The 24,946-nt window shown below is 58.1% G+C and overlaps 1 protein-coding gene across 1 annotated transcript; it reads right to left on the reverse strand.

Moving 5' to 3' along the window:
• Positions 1 to 394: 394 nt before the first annotated feature.
• Positions 395 to 24,592, reverse strand: LOC116796751 (glutamine-rich protein 2-like). The gene is made up of 16 exons (XM_032707624.1): positions 23,645 to 24,592; positions 23,306 to 23,386; positions 23,118 to 23,219; positions 22,765 to 22,869; positions 22,485 to 22,576; positions 4,557 to 4,671; positions 4,188 to 4,388; positions 3,826 to 3,957; positions 3,530 to 3,604; positions 3,198 to 3,353; positions 2,926 to 3,041; positions 2,232 to 2,297; positions 1,868 to 1,933; positions 1,157 to 1,298; positions 895 to 988; positions 395 to 639 (listed from the first exon to the last, which is right to left on the reverse strand). The coding sequence occupies exons 1-16, from the start codon at positions 23,897 to 23,899 to the stop codon at positions 422 to 424; spliced, it is 2,016 nt and encodes a 671-aa protein (XP_032563515.1). The 5' UTR covers positions 23,900 to 24,592; the 3' UTR covers positions 395 to 421.
• Between the last annotated feature and the right edge of the window lie 354 nt (positions 24,593 to 24,946).

The following is a 24,946-nucleotide window of genomic DNA, read 5'->3' on the forward strand; positions in this document are numbered from 1 at the left end:
ACAGCTCTGCTGGGCCCTGCCATCAGGGCTGGCACTCTGGCATGGCTCAGCCCTGCTCCTGGGGGGCTCTCCGGGCTGGCTGGAAGGATTTCAGGCAGCCTCCGCGACCAGCAGCCCCAGCAGTGCCAGCCAGGCCTCCCGGGGATGTGCCTGTGGCTTCCCAGCCCTCCGGGGCAGAGGGCTCTGCAGCCCCCGGGGCCTGAGCACACCCTGGGCTGCTCCTGGTTCCACAGCAGGCCCCAGATCCTCAGAGCTGCTCCACAAGGTGCCATGGGACCAGCACTGGCCTCAAGTCCTGGCTGTGGGGCACGATGTGCTCAGTCTGGTGGCAGAGAGACAGGAGGGAGGAGAAAGGTTGAGGAGCATCAGGGAGCCTGAGGAAGAGAGGGGCTGGTGGGACCAGGCTTTGTCTGCGTTTTTATTATTTCTTTATTAAATTAACCAACTCCTCAAATGCAATTCTTCTCTCTTCTTCGATGTCTATGTCTGCGTACCGGTTGTTCGCTCCTGTCTCTCTGGTTGGGGAAGGTGACGTCTCACGGGCTGGGATGATCTTTATCTGGGTGAGCTGTGGTGCCCAGGAGACGTGCTTGGGCTTGCGGGTCTTGGCTGGCCGTTGCTCCTGTGAGGTGGAAGGGCCTGGGGACGAGGGGCAAGGGTGAGCTCCCCACTTCCCAGGGGCAGCCCCCGGCTGGGGCAGCGCTGCCAGCCCAGGACGTGGCAGGCAGCAGGGACACCTGCCTGTCCAGAGACCCCAGGGTTTGGGGTGCTGGTCCCCACCCACCAGCACACAAGCTGTTGTCCCACACTGACCCTGCTTGCTCCCTGACCCCCTCCCCAGCAGATGACCAGTTCCCTTTCCCTTCACCAGCCCGTGCCCCGACAGGGCCCTACCTGGCTCTTCCTGTGTGCTGGCCACCGCAGGAGTCTGGTCCTTCTGGTCTGGGGAGTTGGGGCCAGAAGTGCCCACCACTATGGTCACGTTAGGCTGGGAAGGAGAGAGCAGCTGGTTGCAACACAGGGCCCAACTCATCATCCCCCAGCAACCCTCCCAACCCAGCTCTCCCTGGGGCAGCTGAAGGCACAGATTCCCCCTGCATACTCAGCCTCACCCTCCCAGCCTCAGTCACACCTGCTGTGTCTGTGCCTTCCCTACCTTGCTGGGGAGTGCTGTGATGCCCTTCAGCCGCACGTTGTTCCGGGGGGAAGCCTGGATGTGCTGCCCGAGGCTTCTGCTGCTCTGAGGGCTCCCGGTGCTCGGTATCACTCGGGGGATCTTGCCATTGACCACTGTTCTCCTGTGGGATGGGCACAGGGATGCTCAGTGCCCGGTACTGTGGCATCCTGGGCTTTACCCTCCTGCAGCAGGGAGGGGACCAGGGGGTGCTCTCTGGTGGCACATGTCCCTCCCAGCTCGCCTCCACCTGCTGCAGGAGACCCAAGCCCATCCCACGGGGCTGGATCTGCTCTTTGTTTCCCCACGGCCAGGTGAGCTGGCCATGGCCACGGCAGGTCCCTGTGCACAGGACAGCAGCAAACAGGAGCTGGGCTTCGTTGTGGGAATTGCTTTCACAAGAGGCATCCTACTCCACCCCAAGCCTGAGCTCAGGATGAGACCAGACAAAACTCATCACGTGTGGTTTCAGTGACCTTGAGGCAGAGTCCTGGGCTAGACATGGCAGTGGAAAGAGGGCAGTAAAACCCCCAGAGCTGGGGCAAGCAGTGACCTTCCACAGCCCTCCCTCTGCTGCCCTACACTGCTCAGGCCCACAAGGCCCCTCTGACCCTATGCAGGGAAGAGCTCTCCTTGCTAGGGCAGGGCTATCCTGCACCCCAGGAGCCAGGGATGTGTCCTCAGGTCTCCTACCTTTGGCTGTGTTGTGCATCCTTGATGGGGGGCAATGGCTGCAAGTACGGGAGTGTCTCGGGTTTCCTGTGGAGGGCAGAAGCCACAGGTGGGTGACAGGGGACAAACAACTCACGCCTGCTGGGGGCAGTACCTCCAAAACCCACAGTCTTGTACCTCACGGCTTGTACATCACAGTGTCGGCAGCCCTTGGGGACAAGGCCTCACACTCTGTCCTGATGGGCAGCTTTGAGGAGGGGGCTCAGCAGGGTCAGACCCTCCCAAGCAGACACCCTCACCCTGTGCCTGGCACAGCGGGTCACCCCTGGCAGCCATTGAGCCCCATCCCACTCACGCAGCCCCCCGAAGCAGAGGTGATACTCACGGGCCAGGAACCTGCGTTTTGACCGGGCGGTCACAGGACAGGCACGTGAAAGGGACTGGCAGCTGCCTAAGGAGGGGGAGACAAAAGGGCTGGCTGAGCTCCTGGGGGGACACAGCCCTGCCCACCCGCAGGCAGCGGCTCACTGGCAGCAGCAAGGTGCCGGGCACGGCACTGCAGGGAGTCACGGCGTCTGCAGGGCCAACCATGGCTGTGGGGCCTGGTTTCTCCCCATTCCCCAACCCACTGGCCGGTGCCAGCTGAAGGGCACAGGGCCCACACTGCCATCCCAAGCAGCCCTTGCACCACTTGCAGCGCTTCACCAGCACTAATGACCCCCCTGTGCCTGGCCAGGAGGGCAGGGCACCACCCAGCCCTGGGGCGCTGCGTGTCACACCCCTGCCAGGGGAAGGAGTGCCCATCTCCCAGCCTTGCTTCTGGAAGCCTTTGCAGCCACAGCCCAGTTTGCTTTGGGAGGGCTCTGTCCCACAGCTGCCCCCTCCTCGTGCCTCCTTTCCTGTGCAGAACCTGCTGCTGGTGGAAGGAGAAGGTGCAGCTGCTTCATCAGCATCGCCACGGTTCCTTTGGTGGCTAAATTGGTGCAGTGCCAGGGTACCACGTGGGCACTGTCTGGGACAGCTGGAGGGAACAGCACCATCGCTGTCCCCAAAGCCATTGCCATCCCCATCCCACTCACTTCCTCAGCCCAGCAGCGCTGTCACTCTCGGCCATCTTCTTCTCGAGTTCTTTGATGCTCTTCTGCCAGGTCTTCTCCATCTGCTTATGGAAAGGCTTCAGCTCCAGGCGATCCAGCTGTGGACAGGTGCACACCCTCAGCCAGCTGCCCCAGCATGGGACATGGCTGTCTCCAGGGAAAATCCAAGAGGGGGACCCTCAGAGGGATGCTGCCTCAGGCTGCCAAGACCCAAAGGTGCCAGTTTTGCATGAGAGGGATGAGACACCACTCACCTTGTTTTCCATGATGTTGCTGAGCTGCTGTTCCACCTCGTTCCAGTGCTCATTCTGTCCCAACACCTGGCCCTGCATCTCCTGCATCCTCTGATCTATCCGCTCCATGCTCGCCTCAAACTGGGTGCAACTGACTTTGCTGCCCAAGGCAGATTTCTGGCAGAGGGGAAAGGCAGGAGAGCAGAGGGAAAGGGTTGAGGAATGACAGGCAGGGCCAGGGCGGGTCAGGGGCAGAGGGAGAAGCACTCCCTCCGTGCCATCGTGCCCCTTTCAGGGCAGGGTGGCCCCGGTCACTCCATCAGCCCCACAGGGTCAGTCCCACCAGACTGTACCATGTCCTTTGCCGCCAACATGTTCTGCTCCTCTGCTTTGTTCTTCTTCAGTGTCTCCAAGGACTGGAACAGCATCTTTCAACATAGAAAGCATCCCATGACATGGCAGCAGGGCTGGAGCTGCCTCCTGGTCAGCTGAGCAGCCCCTACTCCCCCTACCCAAAATCCTCTGGGAAACGCCCTTGGAACCCCCTCAGGGCTGTGAGCAGGTTGGCAGGGGGACAGATTCCTTGTGGTCCCCTGCCTGGAGTCTGCCTGAGGGATGCTCTGACCATGCAGGACTTTCAGCCACCCACCTCAATAGCTTTCTGCTTTTCCTCACAGTCCTTCTGGAGGTTCTCTGAGACCAAGCTGAGCTCCTCACAGTCCCCTTGAATCTTCCTGACTCTGTCCTCCATGTCCTCCATGTGCTGCAGGAGCTGCTGGTCCTGGTCCAGGGAGGAAAAAAAGATGATGCTTAGCAATGGGGGTCTGGTGCCACGAGTCCTCAGTGTCAACAGGACATTTGCACCAAGGCTTTAATTTCCTTCCATGCTGCTGACTGGTCCAAGCCAGTCTGGGAGCAGTGAGGGGCTCCCCACCATTTTACAGCACAGCACAGTCAGCCAGGGAATGCCATCAGCCCACTCCCAAGTCCCCTGGGGTGCCAACTCCCTACCTGGCTCCTTTGCTTTATGATGTTCTCCACCTTGCCCACAGCTGTCTGCCGGGACTCCAGGGACTCCACCTCCTCCTCGAGTTTCTCACAGCGCTGGACGAGCTCCCCCAAAAGCACTTTGTAGTCGAAGGTGCACTTGGAGCACTTTGCCTTCTCCTGCTCCTCCTGCACGGTGCTCACTGTCTCCTCCAGCTCGCCCAGCTGCAGGAAGGGCAGAAGGAATCTGCTCAGAGATGGGATGGATGCAACCAGCACACCTGGGTGCCGTGGGGCTCAATGGCCACAGCCAGATGGGGGATGTGGCTGGAACCCCATCAGGACCTCTCCACTGAGCCGGTGGGTGGTGGGAGTGCTCTCCCAGCACCTCACCTTCTCCTGCATCTGGTTGGTCGTCTCGGTCACCATCTGCTCCAGCATGGCATTCCTCATCTCCTGCTGCTCCTCCATCTTCTTCAGCTCACTCTTTGTCTCCTTCAGCATGGACCTGGATAGCAAGATGGGGGCAGGGGCAGGCTTAGCCTCCCCAGCGCTGCTTGGGTAATGTCCCCTACCCCCAAACCAGGATGCTCCCAGGCCCCCTGGGCTTCCTTGCAGCCCTACAGAGAACAAAACCCTCTCCCATCCTCTTACTCCATTTGCTGAGTGATCTGCTCATTGGTCTCTTCTTTCCACTTGGCAATATCCTCCCTCAGCTGTGCAATGTCATCCTCCATCTTCTTCATCTGGGAAGGGCAGTGGTGGTAGACTCAGGTCACAGATCTCGTGTTGCCCCAGCAAAAGAGCCCTTCAGCTGCCAGGGCAGACCCAGGGCCCCACACCCTGTCCATGGATCAACCCCAAATCCCCAGCTCAGGGAGCCACACTCAAGCACCCCACAAGAGCCCAAAGGTGACACCAGCCAGCAGCTCACCAATGCAAGGGTCTCCTTCATCTTCTGAACCATGTTGGACTGTGTCACCTTAATCATGCCAATCTCCTCACGGAGATCCTGGTAGTCAGCCATCGCCTAGGAGAGAGGGGTGGTGGGGGTGAGTCCCAGGGGAGGGTCCCTGGGGACCTGTAGGACCTTGCCCCCTGCCTTGGTGTGGCCAGCACAGGGACGAGTGCAGGGCAGGCTCAGCCAGGCTGGCAGGGCACTGCGGGCAGCACTCTCCATGCATCCAGCAGGGCCAGGGCTGCTGAGCCTCTGACGGCAGCAGTTCACCTGATCATGCTCCTCCATGATCTTCTTCATGTCCTCTGCCATGCGGGACTGTAGGAGAAAGGGGTGTCAGAGATGAGCCCCTGGGGAGTGTCCCTGCAGAACGTGACCTTCACCCCCACTGTGATCTCCACAAACCTGCGCCCCTGGGATCCTTGGCACACCTTTGGCCTCACCACTCTCCTCATCAAGAGCCTGAGAGAAAATCTAGGAAAAAGGGTTCTCGGGGGTGAGCCCCAGGGCAGAAAGTCCCCTGAGACCCCCAGCCCTGCCCTGGGGAGCCCATGGCACAGGCAGGGTCAGCAGGGAGAGCCCCAGTGCCGCCTGCCCGAGCCCGGCTCTGTGCCAGAGCACTGAAGCCCATCCCAAGGCCCAGGAAGTGCTGCCAGCGGCCCAAGCGCTGCCTGGGCAGCGAGGGCAGAGTCAAACACTGCTGAGGAAGTGGGGAGGGACTGACTGGTGGGGGAGCACCAGGGGCTCTGGGAAGAGCCACTACCTCTGGCATGAATGTCTTGACGGCTTCCATTTCCTTTTTCATTTGTTTTACGTCAGTGGCCAACTCAGCCAGTGAGGGGCCACTCAGCTCGCCCGTCCACGGCTCCTGGGCTGTCAGGTACTGCACGTCCAGGTGCCCCAGCACGGCCTGCAGCAGTTTCCTCATGGCCGCAAAGTGGACGGCTCCATTCTGGGGCATCCCGATGGCGAGATCCAGCAGCTGGGAGAGGCTGAGAGTGTCCAAGGGTGTTGCCATGTCTGCAAAAATAAAACCCTTCCTTGCCAGACAGGATCTGCCAGGGATGCGTTAAAGCGATGGCAAAGGGGATGACCAACAGAGATTTTAAAATATATGACCTATAGGGATGATATAAGGGATGCCCTATAGGGATGATAACTGGGATGACCTATAGGGATGATAACTGGGATGACTTATGGGGATGATAAAAGGGAAGACCTATAGGGGTTTTAAACTATCTGACCTATAGGGATGATAACAGGGATGTCTTATAGGGATTCCAAAAGGGATGACTTATGGGGGTGATAAACTGTCTAACCTATAGGGATGATAACAGGGATGCCTTATAGGGATTCTAAAAGGGATGACCTATAGGGATTCTAAAAGGGATGATATATTGGGATGTTAAAAGGGATGACCTATAGGGATTCTAAAAGGGATGACCTACAGGGATTCTAAAAGGGATGACCTATAGGAATGATAAAAGGGGAGACCAATAGGGGTGGTAACAGGGAGGAGCAAAAGGGTTGATAAAGTGATAGAACAAATAGCCTGATCAAATGAATCAGCCAAAGCGATGAGGAAGCGGGTCAGTCGCCAGAAGGCTCCTTCCTTCTTCCTCGGCCCTCGAAGGACTGGGGCCTGCACTGCACGTGCCCCTCTTCATCACAGTTCCTGTTGCCAGGCAACGGATCCATCCCCATCCCCAGGAGACAGTGGGTCACAGAGCCATGGAGACATGAGGTCATAGAGTCCCGAGGTCATAGAGCCATGGAAAGGTTTGGGCTGGAAGGGACCTTAATGCTCATCTCATTCCCCCACCCCTGCAAGGGACAGGGACAGGGACACCTTCCACTAGCCCAGGTCCAACCTGGCCTTGTACTCTTGCAGAGATGGGGCAGCCACACTTTTCTCTGGGCCACCTATGCCAGTGCCTCACCACCCTCAAAGGGAAGAATTTCTTCCCAATATCCCATCCAGCCCTGCCCTCTGGCAGTGGGAAGCTCTTGCCCCTTCTCCTGTCACTCGAGGCCCTTGTCCAAAGTCCTTGTCCAGCCCTTTTGGAGCCCCTTTAATCACTGAACCATGCCCAAAGCTCTTCCAGGAAAGAAGAGAGCCCTTTATTGTTCTTTTATTCAGTTTAAGACTGGAGTTACAGCTCAGCCAGTTCCTCCTCTGCCATGTCAGACTCTGGTTCTGTTACAAGGCAACTCGCACTCAGCTCTTGGTTTCTTCTTGCATTGTGGAGCAGGGAATAAGCCTGGCTTTGCTGTGCCACTGAACTGTCAGTGTGAGTTGGCCCAGGCAGGACACAGGAACCCCCACAAAACCACAGATAAAATCCAAACAGTACATTTATGTTCGTTACTATTTTTTCCGCCGGGGAAAAATACCTAATGAGTATTAGGGAATATACCTAATGATCTGGGCCAGGAAAAAAAGGGAGAGATGACTCAACAATCTGTTCCAAACATGAAAACCTATTCCAGTTGAATTTCAGGAAAATTAAGAAAAAGCTGTGTTGGAGGTGCCCCAAGGGAGTCCTACAAATGGTGGAAGAAACTTAATGGGGAGAGATCGGAGGAAGAGGAAGACATCATCTCAGAGTGCACCTATGCTTTCATGGTCAAGATATGATCATCATAACTCTGAGAGTATTTGTTTCCAGTGTTTTACTTAGTTGTACAATTGTTCTCTTGTTGACAAAATATGTTTTATTATGAGAATGTGTGATTCCCTTCTCTGTATCCCTGTTACCCTTTCTCCTACTGGTTCTATGTAAACCCTTTCCTTATTCATCCAACCCTGCTGCAGCAGTACTGCCTAGAGAGAGTTTCTCATTTGTTCGTGTTTCGATAAGTTTTGCCCCTTGTTACCCTGATTGGCCACTCCTTGGATACTCCTCCCAGTCTCCCCCCTTTCTTCTAGAAGGGTTTCTGCTCTGCCTTTATAAGCTGGTGTCCATGTTCAATAAACGGCCATTTTGTGTCCCCCTGTGACTTGCGAGCTGAGTGGTCCTTGTTGGTCTTGCTCCAGGGGGGTTACAGCTCTCCCCTCCATCAGAGCTGCACTGTTTAGACTGACATGCAGGGTGCAGGGAACAGCGTGGGATTGTTGTGTGCTCGTGTAGAGCCAGCTCTGGGCAGGGAAGGGCCCTGCACCGGCCCTAGTCATGGCCCTGCTCCAGGATGGAGGATGGTGGAGGTGTAGCTGTCACTGAAATACAGGAATAAAGCTCCTTAACAGCACTAGAACATTAGGAAGCAGGCAGCACTTTATTACAGAGCTGGACGACAGTGCCAGCTGCAGGGGGAGAGCTCCAAATAAATGCCAGCCATGGCTGAAGATGGTAGATGAACTGACCAGGGATATACATATTCATGAGGAAAGCTTTACAACTTGTTACTTTAGGCGGCCACAGGGCCTAAAGCCTGGATTGAGCTGCCTTGCCTTGTTACTTTAGGCGGCCACAGAGCCCAGAAACTGAGTTGGGCCACCTTGGCTCGTTCCCAAGGCAACCGCAGCGCCCTTTCCCCGGCACAGCCGAGACAGTGCTGTGGGCTCATGTCCTTCCTCCACTGGGACAGGGCGCGGCTCTGCGGGAGTGGGGACAGGAGGGACCCGTGCCCGGCGTGGGTTCCCCGTGTCCCCCTGTGCCTGTGTGTCCCCCCGCCTCGGGGGCTGCTCCTGTCCGGGATGGCCCGGCCCGGCCGCAGGGCCCCGCCGGCCCTGGGCAGGATCAGCGCCGGGCTCCGGGACACGCCGGGGGGGCCCGGCTGGAAAGCAGCTCTGCAGAGGGGGCCTGAGAGGGACAAGTGGGCAAGGGGCTGCCCGCCCCCGGGGAGAGGAGACCCTGTGGGCCAGCCCTGCTGCTGCCCCTGGAGAAAGGGACCGCAGGGGGAATTAGACAGATGAGCTTGGAATCTGCCAGTGCCCAGATGAAGGCACAGCTCTGCTGGGCCCTGCCATCAGGGCTGGCACTCGGGCATGGCTCAGCCCTGCTCCGGAGGGGCTCTCCGGGCTGGCTGGAAGGATTTCAGGCGGCCTCCGAGACCAGCAGCCCCAGCAGTGCCAGCCAGGCCCCCCGGGGATGTGCCTGTGGCTTCCCAGCCCTCCGGGGCAGAGGGCTCTGCAGCCCCCGGGGCCTGAGCACACCCTGGGCTGCTCCTGGTTCCACAGCAGGCCCCAGATCCTCAGAGCTGCCCCGCAAGGTGCCACGGGACCAGTGCCGGCCTCAAGTCCTGGCTGTGGGGCACGATGTGCTCAGTCTGGTGGCAGAGAGACAGGAGGGAGGAGAAAGGTTGAGGAAGAGAGAGACTGGTGGGACCAGGCTTTGTCTGCATTTTTATGGGTTTTTTATTAACTTAAAATAAAAAACTTATTTTCTGGCAGGCTGTTGACTTTTCTCTGTTCTAATTTGATGTGCCAGTGTAGGAGCAGGTCTGGGTGTGCTCAGACGACGCCACAGGGCTGCCGAGGCCTCTGCCCGGGAGGACTGGGAAGCCCTCCGAGGGGGCCTGGGTGACACTGCTGGGCGCCCAGTCCTGTCTGGCAGACTGGGCGGAGGTGGCGTCTCACGGGCCGGGATTATCTTTATCTGGGTGAGCTGTGGTGCCCAGGAGACGTGCTTGGGCTTGCGGGTCTTGGCTGGCCGGTGCTCCTGTGAGGTGGAAGGGCCTGGGGACGAGGGGCAAAGGTGAGCTCCCCACTTCCCAGGGGCAGCCCCCGGCTGGGGCAGCGCTGCCAGCCCAGGACGTGGCAGGCAGCAGGGACACCTGCCTGTCCAGAGACCCCCAGGGTTTGGGGTGCTGGTCCCCACCCACCAGCACACAAGCTGTTGTCCCACACTGGCCAGGGCCATCCCCCCACCTTGCTCCACCTCCAACCCCAGTCACCCCATCCGCCAGTGCTCCTGCTCCATCCTGTTTCTGCCTCTTCCATCCAACTCCAGACCCGAGACCCCCATGGCAGCCTGCCCAGTTATGCACACACAGCCCTGCTTGCTCCCTGACCCCTCTCCAGCAGACAACCAGTTTCCTTTCTTTCCCCCAGCCCATGCCCTGACGGGGCCATACCTGGCTCTTCCTGTGCGCTCTCCACCACGGGAGGCTGCTCCTTCTGGCCCTGGGAGCTGTGGCCACAATGTCCCACCACCTTGTCCACCTTAGGCTGGGAAGGAGAGAGCAGCTGGTTGTAACATGGGGTTGTCCAACTCATCATCCCCCAGCAACCCTGCCAACTCAGCTCTCCCTGGAGCATGTGAAGGCACAGATTCCCCCTGGATACTCTGCCTCACCCTCCCAGCCTCAGTCACACCTGCTGTGTCTGTGCCTTCCCTACCTTGCTGGGGAGTGTCATGAGGCCCTGCAGCCGTGCACTGAGGCGGGGGCAAGGCTGGATGCGCTGCACTGCATGGCTGAATCTCTCAGGGTCCCCACCGGTCTGGGGCACTCGAGGGACCCTGCCACTGACCACTGGTCTCCTGTGGAATGGGGCACAGGGATGCTCAGTGCCCAGCACAGGGCAGTGCATGGAACTCCTTTCACACGAGGCACCCAACTCCCCACCAAGCCTGTGCTCAGGCTGAGAACAAACATATCTCATATGGTTTTAGTGACCTTGAGGCAGAGTCCTGGACTAGACAGGGCAGGGCAAGGATGGTTGTAAAGCCTGCCAGACCCGGGGAGGAAAAGCCAGCCATGTTCCCTCCACAGCCCCCCCTCTACTCCCATGCTCTGACCAGGCCCACAGTCCCCAATGGCTGCACGCAGGGAAGAGCTCTCCTTGCTAGGGCAGGGCTATCCTGAACTCCTGGAGTCCTGGATGTGTCCTCAGGTCCCCTACCTTTGGCTGTGCTGTGCATCCTTGCTGGGGGGCATCGGCTGAAAATATGGGAGTGTCTCGGGTGTCCTGTGGAGGGCAGAAGCCACAGGTTGGTGACAGGGGACAAACAACTCACGCCTGCTGGGGGCAGTACCCCAAAACCCACTGCCTTGTACATCACAGTTTCCGCTGCTCTTGGGGACAAGGCCTCACACTCCCTCCTGAGGTTTGTGGAGGGGGCTCAGCAGAGGCAGACCCTCCCAAGCAGACACCCTCACCCTGTGCCTGGCACAGCGGGTCACCCCTGGCAGCCACTGAGCCCCATCCCACTCACGCAGCCCCCCGAAGCAGAGGTGATACTCACGGGCCAGGAACCTGCGTTTTGACCGGGCGGTCACAGGACAGGCACGTGAAAGGGACTGGCAGCTGCCTAAGGAGGGGGAGACAAAAGGGCTGGCTGAGCTCCTGGGGGGACACAGCCCTGCCCACCCGCAGGCAGCGGCTCACTGGCAGCAGCAAGGTGCCGGGCACGGCACTGCAGGGAGTCACGGCGTCTGCAGGGCCAACCGTGGCTGTGGGGCCTGGTTTCTCCCCGTTCCCCAACCCACTGGCTGGTGCCAGCTGAAGGGCACAGGGCCCACGCTGCCATCCCAAGCAGCCCTTGCACCACTTGCAGCGCTTCACCAGCACTAATGCCCCCCCTGTGCCTGGCCAGGAGGGCAGGGCACCACCCAGCCCTGGGGCGCTGCGTGTCACACCCCTGCCAGGGGAAGGAGTGCCCATCTCCCAGCCTTGCTTCTGGAAGCCTTTGCAGCCACAGCCCAGTTTGCTTTGGGAGGGCTCTGTCCCACAGCTGCCCCCTCCTCGTGCCTCCTTTCCTGCTGCTGGTGGAAGGAGAAGGTGCAGCTGCTTCATCAGCATTACCATGATTCCTTTGGTGGCTAAATTGGTGCAGTGCCAGGGTACCACGTGGGCACTGTCTGGGACAGCTGGAGGGAACAGCACCATTGCTGTCCCCAAAGCCATTGCCATCCCCATCCCACTCACTTCCTCAGCCCAGCGGCGCTGTCACCCAAGATCCTGTTCTCAAGTTCCTCCATGTTCCCCTTCCAGATCTCCTCTAACCGCTTTCGGAAATACTTCAGCTCCCCACGATCCAGCTGTGGACAGGTGCACACCCTCAGCCAGCTGCCCCAGCATGGGACATGGCCAGCTCCAGGAAAATCCTCAGCCTGCCAAGTGTGCCAGTTTCTCACAGCAGGGACAAGGCACCGCTCACCTTGTTTTCCATCATGTCCTTGAGCTTCTGCTGCAGCTCGTTCCAGTGCTGCTTCTGTCCTGACACCTGGCCCTGCATCTCCTGCATCCTCTTGTCCAATTTCTCCATGCTCGTCGCAAACTGTGTGCAATCGACTTTGCTGCCCAAGGCATCTTTGTCTGCTTTCTAGCAGAGGGGAAAGGCAGGAGTGAAGAGGGGAAAGGGTTGAGGAATGACAGGCAGGGCCAGTGTGTGTCAGGGGCAGAGGGAGAAGCACTCCCTCTGTGCCATCGTGCTCCTTTCAGGGCAGGGTGGCCCCGGTCACCCCATCACCCCCATGGGGTTCTTCCCACCCGTGGAGGGGCAAGGGACCTGCACTTGGTCTGGAAATCCTCCCTCTCCCAGGCCACTTTTGCCAAACAGCCCCCAAGGGACAAGGGGCATTTGTCACCCTGCCCAGGAAGCCCTGGGCTGGCACAGAGGGCCCTCGCAACTCTACCATGTCCATTGCTGTCAACATATTCTGCTCATCTACTTTTTCCTTCTTCAGCTTCTCCAAGGACTGGAACAGCATCTTTCAACCCAGAAAGCATCCCATGAAACTGCAGCAGGGCTACAGCTGCCTCCTGGCCAGCTGAGCACCCCCTGCTCCCCCTACCCAAAATCCTCTGGGAAAGGCCCTTGGAACCCAGCTCAGGGCTGTGAGCAGGTCGGCAGGGGGACAGATTCCTTGTGGTCCCCTGGCTGGAGTGTGCCTGGGGGATGCTCTGACCACACAGGACTTTCAGCCACCCACCTCAATAGCTTTCTGCTTCATCTGACAGTCTGTCTGGAGGCTCACTGAGACAGATCTGAGCTTGCCACAGTCTTCTTGAATCTTCCTGAACATTTCTTCCATGTGCTGCAGCAGCTGCTGGTCCTGCTCCAGAGAGGAAGAACAGGTGGTGCTGAGTAAAGGGGGTCTGTTTTCCCCGCACGGACAGACCTGGATTACTCAGCCAGTGGCCACAAACCCTCAGTGTCTGCAGGACATTTGCACCAAGGCTTTAATTTTCTTCCATGCTGCTGACTAGTCCAAGCCAATCTGGGGCAGTGAGGGGCTCCCCCACATTGCAGCAAAGCACAGCCAGCCAGGAGATACCTTCAGCCCCCTCCCCAAAGTACTCTGCATGGTCCCCACTATCTCCCCCAGCTCGCCCCGCTGCAGGATGGGATAGATGCAGCCAGCAGACCTGGTTGCCGTGGGGCTCGATGGCCCCATCCAGCTGGGGGATGTGGCTGGAACCCCATCAGGACCCCTCCACTGAGCTGGTGGGTGGTGGGAGTGCTCCCCCAGCACCTCACCTGAGCATTTAGCTGGTTGGCTGTCTCAGTCACCAGCTGCTCCAGCATGGAATTCTTCATCTCCTGCTGCTCCTCCATCTTCTTCAGCTCACTCTTGGTCTCCTGCAGCACAGACCTGGCCAGCAAGATGGGGGTAGGGGCAGGCTTAGCCTCCCTAGTGCTGCTTGGGCAATGTCCTGTACCCCCAAACCAGGATGCTCCCAGGCCCCGTGGGCTTCCTTGCAGCCCTATAGGCTACTAAACCCTCTCCCATTCTCTTACTCCATTTGCTGAGTGATCTGCTTGCTGATCTCTTCTTTCCATTTGGCTACATCCTCCCTCAGCTTTCTGATGTCATCCTCCATCTTCTTCATCTGGGAAGGGCAGTGGTGGCAGAGTCAGGGCAGACCAAGGGCCCCACATCTGGTCCCCAGCCCGAGCCCAAATCCCCAGCTCAGGGAGCCACACTCAAGTACCCCACAAGAGCCCAAGCATGACACCAGCCAGCAGCTCACCGAGGCAAGTGCCTCCTTCATCCTCCGAATGTCATCTTCCATGTGTGTCTGTGTCTCCTTCATCCTGTCAATCTCCTCACGGAGATCCTGGTAGTCAGCCATGGCCTAGGAGAGAGGGGTGGTGGGGCTGAGTCCCAGGGGAGGGTCCCTGGGGACCTGCAGGACCTTGCCCCCTTCCATGGTGTGCCCAGCACAGGGGACAGTGCAGGTCAGGCTCAGCCAGGCTGGCAGGGCACTGCGGGCAGCACTCTCCATGCATCCAGCAGGGCCAGGGCTGCTGAGCCTGCGGCCGGCAGAGCTGAGGCCACTGGCTGCTGCCTCAGAGCCACAAGTGTCTGACGGCAGCAGTTCACCTGGTCACGCTCCTTCTGGGCCTTCTTCATGTCCTCTGCCATGCGGGACTGTGCAGCCTTTAACTTGTCAATCTCCTGGAGATGCTTGGAGTCAGCCATGGCCTAGGAGAAAGGGATGTCAGAGATGAGCCCCTGGGGAGTGTCCCTGGGGAACACAACCTTCACCCCCACTGTGGTCTGCACAAGACCTGTGCCTCCTGGATCTTCCTGATGTCCTCTGACACACGGGAATGTTCACCCTTTATTGCACCAATCTCCTGAGAGACAGTCTAGGAAAAAGGGTTCTCGGGGGTGAGCCCCAGGGCAGCAAGTCCCCCGAGACCCCCAGCCCTGCCCTGGGGAGCCCATGGCACAGGCAGGGTCAGCAGGGAGAGCCCCAGTGCCGCCTGCCCGAGCCCGGCTCTGTGCCAGAGCACTGAAGCCCATCCCAAGGGCCAGGAAGCGCTGCCAGCGGCCCAAGCGCTGCCTGGGCAGCGAGGGCAGAGTCAAACACTGCTGAGGAAGTGGGAGGGACTGACTGGTGGGGGAGCTCCAGGGGCTCTGGGAAGAGCCTCTACCTCAGAGACAAGTTTCCTGCAGGATTCCATCTCCTGCTTCATTTCCTTCATGCCCATGGCCAACTCAGCCAGTGAGGGGCCACTCAGCTCGCCCGTCCACGGCTCCTGGGCTGTCAGGTACTGCACGTCCAGGTGCCCCAGCACGGCCTGCAGCAGTTTCCTCATGGCCGCAAAGTGGACGGCTCCATTCTGGGGCATCCCGATGGCGAGATCCAGCAGCTGGGAGAGGCTGAGTGTGTCCAAAGGTGTTGCCATGTCTGCAAAAATAAAAGCCTTCCTTGCCAGACAGGATCTGCCAGGGATGCGCAAAAGCGATGGCAAATGGGATGACCAATAGGGATTTTAAAATATATGACTTATAGGGATGATAAGGGTGATGCCCTATAGGGATGATAACTGGGATGACCTATAGGGATGATAACTGGGATGACCTATGGGGATGATAAAAGTGAAGACGTATAGGGATTTTAAACTATGTGATCTATAAGGATGATAAAAATGATGACCTATAGGGATTCCAAAAGGGATGACTTATGGGGGTGATAAACTGTCTAACCTTTAGGGATGATAACAGGGATGTCTTATAGGGATTCTAAAAGGGATGACCTATTAGGATTCTAAAAGGGATGATATATTGGGATGTTAAAAGGGATGACCTATAGGGATTCTAAAAGGGATGACCTATAGGGATTCTAAAAGGGATGACCTATAGGAATGATAAAAGGGGAGGCCAATAGGGGTGGTAACAGGGAGGAGCAAAATGGTTGATAAAATGGTAGCGCAAATAGCCTGATCAAACGGATCAGCCAAAGCGATGAGGAAGCGGGTCAGTCGCCAGAAGGCTCCTTCCTTCTTCCTCGGCCCTCGAAGGACTGGGGCCTGCACTGCACGTGCCCCTCTTCATCACAGTTCCTGTTGCCAGGCAACGGATCCATCCCCATCCCCAGGAGACAGTGGGTCACAGAGCCATGGAGACATGAGGTCATAGAGTCATGAGGTCATAGACTCATGGAAAGGTTTGGGCTGGAAGAGACCTTAATGCTCATTTCATTCCAAGCCCTGCCAGGGACAGGAATAATGACATCTTCCACTAGCCGAGGTTGCTCCAAGCCTCATCCAACCTGGCCTTGTACCCTTGCAGGGATGGGGCAGCCACACTTTTCTCTGGACCACCTGCGCCAGTGCCTCACCACCCTCAAAGGGAAGAATTTCTTCCCAATATCCCATCCAGCCCTGCCCTCTGGCAGTGGGAAGCTTTTGCCCCTTCTCCTGTCACTCGAGGCCCTTGTCCAAAGTCCTTGTCCAGCCCTTTTGGAACCCCTTTAATCACTGAACCATGCCCAAAGCTCTTCCAGGAAAGAAGAGAGCCCTTTATTGTTCTTTTATTCAGTTTTAGACTGGAGTCACAGCTCAGCCAGTTCCTCCTCTGCCATGTCAGACTCTGGTTCTGTTACAAGGCAACTCGCACTCAGCTCTTGGTTTCTTCTTGCATTGTGGAGCAGGGAATAAGCCTGGCTTTGCTGTGCCACTGAACTGTCAGTGTGAGTTGGCCCGGGCAGGACACAGGAACCCCCACAAAACCACAGATAAAATCCAAACAGTACATTTATGTTTGTTACTATTTTTTCCTCCGGTTTTTGACAGGGAATATACTTAATGAGGTGGGCTAGGGAAAAAAAGGGGGAGATGACTCAGCAATCTGTTCCAAACATGAAAACCGATTCCAGTTGCACTTCAGGAAAATTAAGGAAAAGCTGTGTTGGAGGTGCCCCAAGGGAGTCGTACAAATGGTGGAAGAAACTTAATGGGGAGAGATCAGAGGAGGAGGAAGACAACATCTCAGAGTGCACCTATGCTTTCATGGTCAAGATATGATCATCATAACCCTGAGAGTGTTTCTTTCCAGTCTTTTACTTAGTTGTACAATTGTTCTCTTGTTGACATAATATGTTTTATTATGAGAATGTGTGATTCCCTTCTCTGTATCCCTGTTACCCTTTCTCCTACTGGTTCTATGTAAACCCTTTCCTTATTTGTCCAACCCTGCTGCAGCAGTACTGCCTAGAGAGAGTTTCTCATTTGTTCCTGTTTCGATAAGTTTTGCCCCTTGTTACCCTGATTGGCCACTCCTTGGATACTCCTCCCAGTCTCCACCCTTTCTTCTAGAAGGGTTTCTGCTCTGCCTTTATAAGCTGGTGTCCAGGTTCAATAAATGGCCTTAACAGCACTAGAACATTAGGAAGCAGGCAGTACTTTATTACAGAGCTGGACCACAGTGCCAGCTGCAGGGGGAGAGCTCCAAATAAATGCCAGCCATGGCTGAAGATGGTAGATGAACTGACCAGGGATATACATATTCATGAGGAAAGCTTTACAACTTGTTACTTTAGGCGGCCACAGGGCCCAAAACCTGGATTGAGCTGCCTTGCCTTGTTACTTTAGGCGGCCACAGAGCCCAGAAACTGGGTTGGGCCACCTTGGTTTGTTCCCAAGGCAACCGCAGCGCCCTTTCCCCGGCACAGCCGAGACAGTGCTGTGGGCTCATGTCCTTCCTCCACTGGGACAGGGCGCGGCTCTGCGGGAGTGGGGACAGGAGGGACCCGTGCCCGGCGTGGGTTCCCCGTGTCCCCCTGTGCCTGTGTGTCCCCCCGCCTCGGGGGCTGCTCCTGCCCGGGATGGCCCGGCCCGGCCGCAGGGCCCCGCCGGCCCTGGGCAGGATCAGCGCCGGGCTCCGGGACACGCCGGGGGGGCCCGGCTGGAAAGCAGCTCTGCAGAGGGGGCCTGAGAGGGACAAGTGGGCAAGGGGCTGCCCGCCCCCGGGGAGAGGAAACCCTGTGGGCCAGCCCTGCTGCTGCCCCTGGAGAAAGGGACCGCAGGGGGAATTAGACAGATGAGCTTGGAATCTGCCAGTGCCCAGATGAAGGCACAGCTCTGCTGGGCCCTGCCATCAGGGCTGGCACTCGGGCATGGCTCAGCCCTGCTCTTGAGGGGCTCTCCGGGCTGGCTGGAAGGATTTCAGGCGGCCACTGAGACCAGCAGCCCCAGCAGTGCCAGCCAGGCCTCCCGGGGATGTGCCTGTGGCTTCCCAGCCCTCCGGGGCAGAGGGCTCTGCAGCCCCCGGGGCCTGAGCACACCCTGGGCTGCTCCTGGTTCCACAGCAGGCCCCAGATCCTCAGAGATGCCCTGCAAGGCGCCACGGGACCAGCGCCGGCCTCAAGTCCTGGCTGTGGGGCACGATGTGCTCAGTCTGGTGGCAGAGAGACAGGAGGGAGGAGAAAGGTTGAGGAGCATCAGGGAGCCTGAGGAAGAGAGAGGCTGGTGGGACAGGGCTATGTCTGCATTTTGAAGGTTTTTTATTAGCCTAATAAAACCAAAAAGTCATCTGTTCGAGGGCAGCTTTCACAAAGTCCTGTGTCTGCTGAGAAGACGTCCCTTGTCGAGCACTGGGCACCCAGTCCTGTCCAGCTGTTTGGGGGCTGACGACGTCTGGCGGGGCCGGAGTGTCTGGACGAGCGCCGGTGCTCGGGAGACGTGGCCATGGGTCGTGGCTGGCCGGTGGTCCCGTGAGGTGGAAGGGCCTGGGGACGAGGGGAAAGGGTGAGCTCCCCAATTCCCAGGGCAGCCCCTGGCTGGGGCAGCGCTGCCAGCCCAGGACGTGGCAGGCAGCAGGGACACCTGCCTGTCCAGAGACCCCAGGGTTGGGGTTGCTGGTCCCCACCCAGCAGCACACAAGCTGTTGTCCCACACTGGCCAGGGCCATCCCCCCACCCTGCTCCACCTCCAATCCCAGTCACCCCATCTGCCAGTGCTCTTGCTCCCTCCTGCTTCTGCCTCTTCCATCCAACTCCAGACCCGAGACCCCCATGGCAGCCTGCCCAGTTCTGCACACAAAGCTTTGCTTGCTCCCCAGCAGACAACCTGTCCCCTTTCCCTTCATTGTCCCATGCCCCGACAGGGCCATACCTGGCTCATCCTGTGCCGTGTCCACCACAGGAGGCTGGTCCTCCTGGCCCAGGGAGAAGTTGCCAGTGCTGCCCAGCAGCTTGATCACACTAGGCTGGGAAGGAGAGAACAGCTGGGGATCAATTCACCCTCCCCCAGCAACCCTCCCAACCCAGCTCTCCCTGGGGCAGCTGAAGGCACAGATTCCCCCTGCATACTCAGCCTCACCCTCCCAGCCTCAGTCACACCTGCTGTGTCTGTGCCTTCCCTACCTTGCTGGGGAGTGCTGTGATGCCCTTCAGCCGCACGTTGTTCCGGGGGGAAGCCTGGATGTGCTGCCCGAGGCTTCTGTTGCTCTGAGGGTTCCCAGTGCTCGGGACCACTCGGGGGATCTTGCCATTGACCACTGTTCTCCTGTGGGATGGGCACAGGGATGCTCAGTGCCCGGCACTGTGGCATCCTGGGCTTCACCCTCCTGCAGCAGGGAGGGGACCAGGGGGTGCTCTCCGGTGGCACATGTCCCTCCCAGCTCCCCTCCAAGGCAAATGTCCCCTCCCTCCTCCCAGGCAGGAGCTGGGCTTGGTTGTGGGAATTGCTTTCACAGGAGGCATCCTACTCCACCCCAAGCCTGAGCTCAGGCTGAGACCAGACAACACTCATCATGTGTGGTTTCAGTGACCTTGAGGCAGAGTCCTGGGCTAGACATGGCAGTGGAAAGGGGGCAGTAAAACCCCCAGAGCTGGGGCAAGCAGTGACCTTCCACAGCCCTCCCTCTGCTGCCCTACACTGCTCAGGCCCACAAGGCCCCTCTGCCCCCATGCAGGGAAGAGCTCTCCTTGCTAGGGCAGGGCTATCCTGCACCCCAGGAGCCAGGGATGTGTCCTCAGGTCCCCTACCTTTGGCTGTGCTGTGTGTCCTTGCTGGGGGGCAGCGGTTGAAAATATGGGAGTGTCTCAGGTGTCCTGTAGAGGGCAGAAACCACAGGTGGGTGACAGGGGACAAACCACTCATGCCTGCTCGCGGCCCCCAAACACCCCAGGCTTGTAGCCCACAGCACCCCTTGCCTGTAGCCCTTGGGGATGAGCACCCACAACCCCTCTTGATGGGCAGGGCTGAAGAGGGGGCTCAGCAGGGTCAGACCCTCCCAAGCAGACACCCTCACCCTGTGCCTGGCACAGCGGGTCACCCCTGGCAGCCATTGAGCCCCATCCCACTCACGCAGCCCCCCGAAGCAGAGGTGATACTCACGGGCCAGGAACCTGCGTTTTGACCGGGCGGTCACAGGACAGGCACGTGAAAGGGACTGGCAGCTGCCTAAGGAGGGGGAGACAAAAGGGCTGGCTGAGCTCCTGGGGGGACACAGCCCTGCCCACCCGCAGGCAGTGGCTCACTGGCAGCAGCAAGGTGCCGGGCACAGCACTGCAGGGAGTCACGGCGTCTGCAGGGCCAACCGTGGCTGTGGGGCCTGGTTTCTCCCCATTCCCCAACCCACTGGCTGGTGCCAGCTGAAGGGCACAGGGCCCACACTGCCATCCCAAGCAGCCCTTGCACCACTTGCAGCACTTCACCAGCACTAATGACCCCCCTGTGCCTGGCCAGGAGGGCAGGGCACCACCCAGCCCTGGGGCGCTGCGTGTCACACCCCTGCCAGGGGAAGGAGTGCCCATCTCCCAGCCTTGCTTCTGGAAGCCTTTGCAGCCACAGCCCAGTTTGCTTTGGGAGGGCTCTGCCCCACAGCTGCCCCCTCCTCGTGCCTCCTTTCCTGCTGCTGGTGGAAGGAGAAGGTGCAGCTGCTTCATCAGCATTACCATGATTCCTTTGGTGGCTAAATTGGTGCAGTGCCAGGGTACCACGTGGGCACTGTCTGGGACAGCTGGAGGGAACAGCACCATCGCTGTCCCCAAAGCCATTGCCATCCCCATCCCACTCACTTCCTCAGCCCAGCGGCGCTGTCACCCAAGATCCTGTTCTCAAGTTCCTCCATGTTCCCCTTCCAGATCTCCTCTAACCGCTTTCGGAAATACTTCAGCTCCCCGCGATCCAGCTGTGGACAGGTGCACACCCTCAGCCAGCTGCCCTGGTGGGGGTCATGGCCAGCTCCAGGGAAAATCCAGGACGGGGACCCTCAGAGGGATGCTGCCTCAGGCTGCCAAGACCAAAAGGTGCCAGTTTTTCAGAGCAGGGACGAGGCACCGCTCACCTTGTTTTCCCTCATGTCCTTGAGCTTCTCCTGCAGCTCGTTCCAGTGCTGCTTCTGTCCTGACATCTGACCCTGAATCTTCCGCAGCCTCTCATCCAGCCCCTCCATGCTTGCCTCAAACTGGGTGCAATCGACTTTGCTGCCCAAGGCATCTTTGTCCGCTTTCTAGTAGAGGGGAAAGGTAGGAGTGAAGTGGGAAAAGGGTTGAGGAATGACAGGCAGGGCCAGGGTATGTCAGGGGCAGAGGGAGAAGCAATCCCTCCGTGCCATCGTGCTCCTTTCAGGGCAGGGTGGCCCCGGTCACCCCATCACCCCCATGGGGTTGTTCCCACCCGTGGAGGGGCAAGGGACCTGCACTTGGTCTGGAAATCCTCCCTCTCCCAGGCCACTTTTGCCACCCAGTCCCCAAGGGACAAGGGGCACTTGTCACCCTGCCCAGGAAGCCCTGGGCTGGCACAGAGGGCCCTCGCAACTCTACCATGTCCATTGCTGTCAACATGTTCTGCTCATCTACTTTTTCCTTCTTCAGCTTCTCCAAGGACTGGAACAGCATCTTTCAACACAGAAAGCATCCCATGAAACCGCAGCAGATAAACCCCCAGGAAAGGCACTTGGAAGCTCCACAGGGTGTGAGTAGCTCGGCAGGGGGATAGATTCCTTGTGGTCCCCTGGCTGGATTGTGCTTGGGGGATGCTCTGACCCCATAGGACTTTTACCCACCCACCTCAATAGCTTTCTGCTTCATCTGACAGTCTGCCTGGATACTCTCCGAGATGTGGCTGAACTTCTTGTATTCCATTTGAATCTTGCCAAATGAGTCTTCCATGTGCTGCAGCAGCTGCTGGTCCTGCTCCAGGGAAGAAGAACAGGAGTGGTGCTGAGCAAAGGGAGTCTGTTTTGCCCACAGAGACAGATCCGTGTTACTCAGCCTGTGCCCAGGAGCCCTCACTGTCAACAGGACATTTACACCAAGGCTTTAATTTCCTTCCACGCTGCTGACTGGTTGCAATGAACAGACCTGGTTGCCATGGGGCTCGATGGCCACAGCCAGATGGGGGATGTGGCTGGAACCCCGTCAGGACCTCTCCACTGAGCTGGCGGGTGGTGGGAGTGCTCTCCCAGCACCTCACCTGAGCATTCAGCTGGTTGGCTGTCTCAGTCACCAGCTGCTCCAGCATGGAATTCTTCATCTCCTGCTGCTCCTCCATCTTCTTCAGCTCACTCTTTGTCTCCTGCAGCACAGACCTGGCCAGCGAGATGGGGGCAGGGGCAGGCTTAGCCTCCCCAGTGCTGCTTGGGCAATGTCCCTTACCCCCAAACCAGGATGCTCCCAGGCCTCCTGGGATTCTTTGCAGCCCTACAGAGTACAAAACCCTCTCCCATCCTCTTACTCCAGTTGCTGAGTGATCTGCTTGCTGATCTCTTCTTTCCACTTGGCAATATCCTCCCTCAGTTTTCTGATGTCATCCTCCATCTTCTTCATCTGGGAAGGGCAGTGGTGGCAGACTCAGGTCACAGATCTCATGTTGCCCCAGCACAAGAGCCCTTCAGCTGCAAGGGCAGACCCAGGGCCCCACACCCTGTCCCTGGCTTGACCCCCAATCCCCAGCTCAGGGAGCCACACTCAAGTACCCCACAAGAGCCCAAAGGTGACACCAGCCAGCAGCTCACCGATGCAAGGGTCTCCTTAATCCTCATAATGTCCTCTTCCATGAAGGACAGTGTTGCCTTTATCCTGTCAATCTCCTCACGGAGATCCTGGCAGTCAGCCATGGCCTAGGAGAGAGGGGGGGTGGGGGTGAGTCTCAGGGGAGGGTCCCTGGGGACCTGCAGGACCTTGCCCCCTTCCATAGTGTGGCCAGCAGAGGGGGCAGTGCAGGTCAGGCTCAGCCAGGCTGGCAGGGCACTGCGGGCAGCACTCTCCATGCATCCAGCAGGGCCAGGGCTGCTGAGCCTGCGGCCGGCAGAGCTGAGGCCACTGGCTGCTGCCTCAGAGCCACAAGTGTCTGACGGCAGCAGTTCACCTGGTCACGCTCCTTCTGGGCCTTCTTCATGTCCTCTGCCATGCGGGACTGTGCAGCCTTTAACTTGTCAATCTCCTGGAGATGCTTGGAGTCAGCCATGGCCTAGGAGAAAGGGATGTCAGAGATGAGCCCCTGGGGAGTGTCCCTGGGGAACACAACCTTCACCCCCACTGTGGTCTGCACAAGACCTGTGCCTCCTGGATCTTCCTGATGTCCTCTGACACGCGGGAATGTTCGGCCTTCATTGCACCAATCTCCTGAGAGACAGTCTAGGAAAAAGGGTTCTCGGGGGTGAGCCCCAGGGCAGAAAGTCCCCCAAGACCCCCAGCCCTGCCCTGGGGAGCCCATGGCACAGGCAGGGTCAGCAGGGAGAACCCCAGTGCCGCCTGCCCGAGCCCGGCTCTGTGCCAGAGCACTGAAGCCCATCCCAAGGGCCAGGGCAGTGAGGGCAGAGTCAAACACTGCTGAGGAAGTGGGGAGGGACTGACTGGTGGGGGAGCTCCAGGGGCTCTGGGAAGAGCCACTACCTCAGAGACAAGTTTCCTGCAGGATTCCATCTCCTGCTTCATTTCCTTCATGCCCATGGCCAACTCAGCCAGTGAGGGGCCACTCAGCTCGCCCGTCCACGGCTCCTGGGCTGTCAGGTACTGCACGTCCAGGTGCCCCAGCACGGCCTGCAGCAGTTTCCTCATGGCCGCAAAGTGGACGGCTCCATTCTGGGGCATCCCGATGGCGAGATCCAGCAGCTGGGAGAGGCTGAGTGTGTCCAAGGGTGTTGCCATGTCTGCAAAAACAAAAGCCTTCCTTGCCAGACAGGATCTGCCAGGGATGCGTTAAAATGATGGCAAATGGGATGACCAACAGAGATTTTAAAATATATGACTTATAGGGATTCTAAAAGGGATGGCCAATAGGGATTTTAAACTGTATGTCCTATAGGAGTGATAACAGGGATGCCCAATAAGGATGAGGGATCCCCTATAAGGATTCTCAAAGGGGATGACCTATAGGGGTTTTAAACTGTATGTCCTATAGGAATGTTAACAGGGATGCCCAATAGGGATGATACAATGGATGCCTTAATAGGATTCTAAAACGGGATGACCTATAGGGGTTTTAAACTGTATGTCCTATAGGGATGATAACAGGGATGTCTATAGGGATGACAGAATATCTAACCTACAGGGATTCTAAAAGGGATGCCTTATAGGGATTCTAAAAGGGATGACCTATTGGGATTATAAAAGGGATGACTTATTGGGATGTTAAAAGGTATGACCTAGAGGGATTCTAAAAGGAGTGACTTATAGGAATAATAAAAGGGGAGACCAATAGGGGTGGTAACAGGGATAAGCAAAGGGGTTGATAAAGTGATAGAACAAATAGCCTGATCAAATGAATCAGCCAAAGCGATGAGGAAGCGGGTCAGTCGCCAGAAGGCTCCTTCCTTCTTCCTCGGCCCTCGAAGGACTGGGGCCTGCACTGCACGTGCCCCTCTTCATCACAGTTCCTGTTGCCAGGCAACGGATCCATCCCCATCCCCAGGAGACAGTGGGTCACAGAGCCATGGAGACATGAGGTCATAGAGTCATGAGGTCATAGACTCATGGAAAGGTTTGGGCTGGAAGGGACCTTAATGCTCATCTCATTCCAACCCCTGCCAGGGACAGGAATAATGACACCTTCCACTAGCCCAGGTTGCTCCAAGCCCCATCCAACCTGGCCTTGAACAGGGATATGGCAGCCACACTTTTCTCTGGGCCACCTGTGTCAGTTCCTCACCACCCTCACAGGGAAGAATTTCTTCCCAATATCCCATCCAGCCCTGC

Source organism: Chiroxiphia lanceolata, chromosome 20 (genome assembly GCF_009829145.1).
Source record: "Chiroxiphia lanceolata isolate bChiLan1 chromosome 20, bChiLan1.pri, whole genome shotgun sequence".
Classification (NCBI taxonomy): Eukaryota; Metazoa; Chordata; class Aves; order Passeriformes; family Pipridae; genus Chiroxiphia; species Chiroxiphia lanceolata.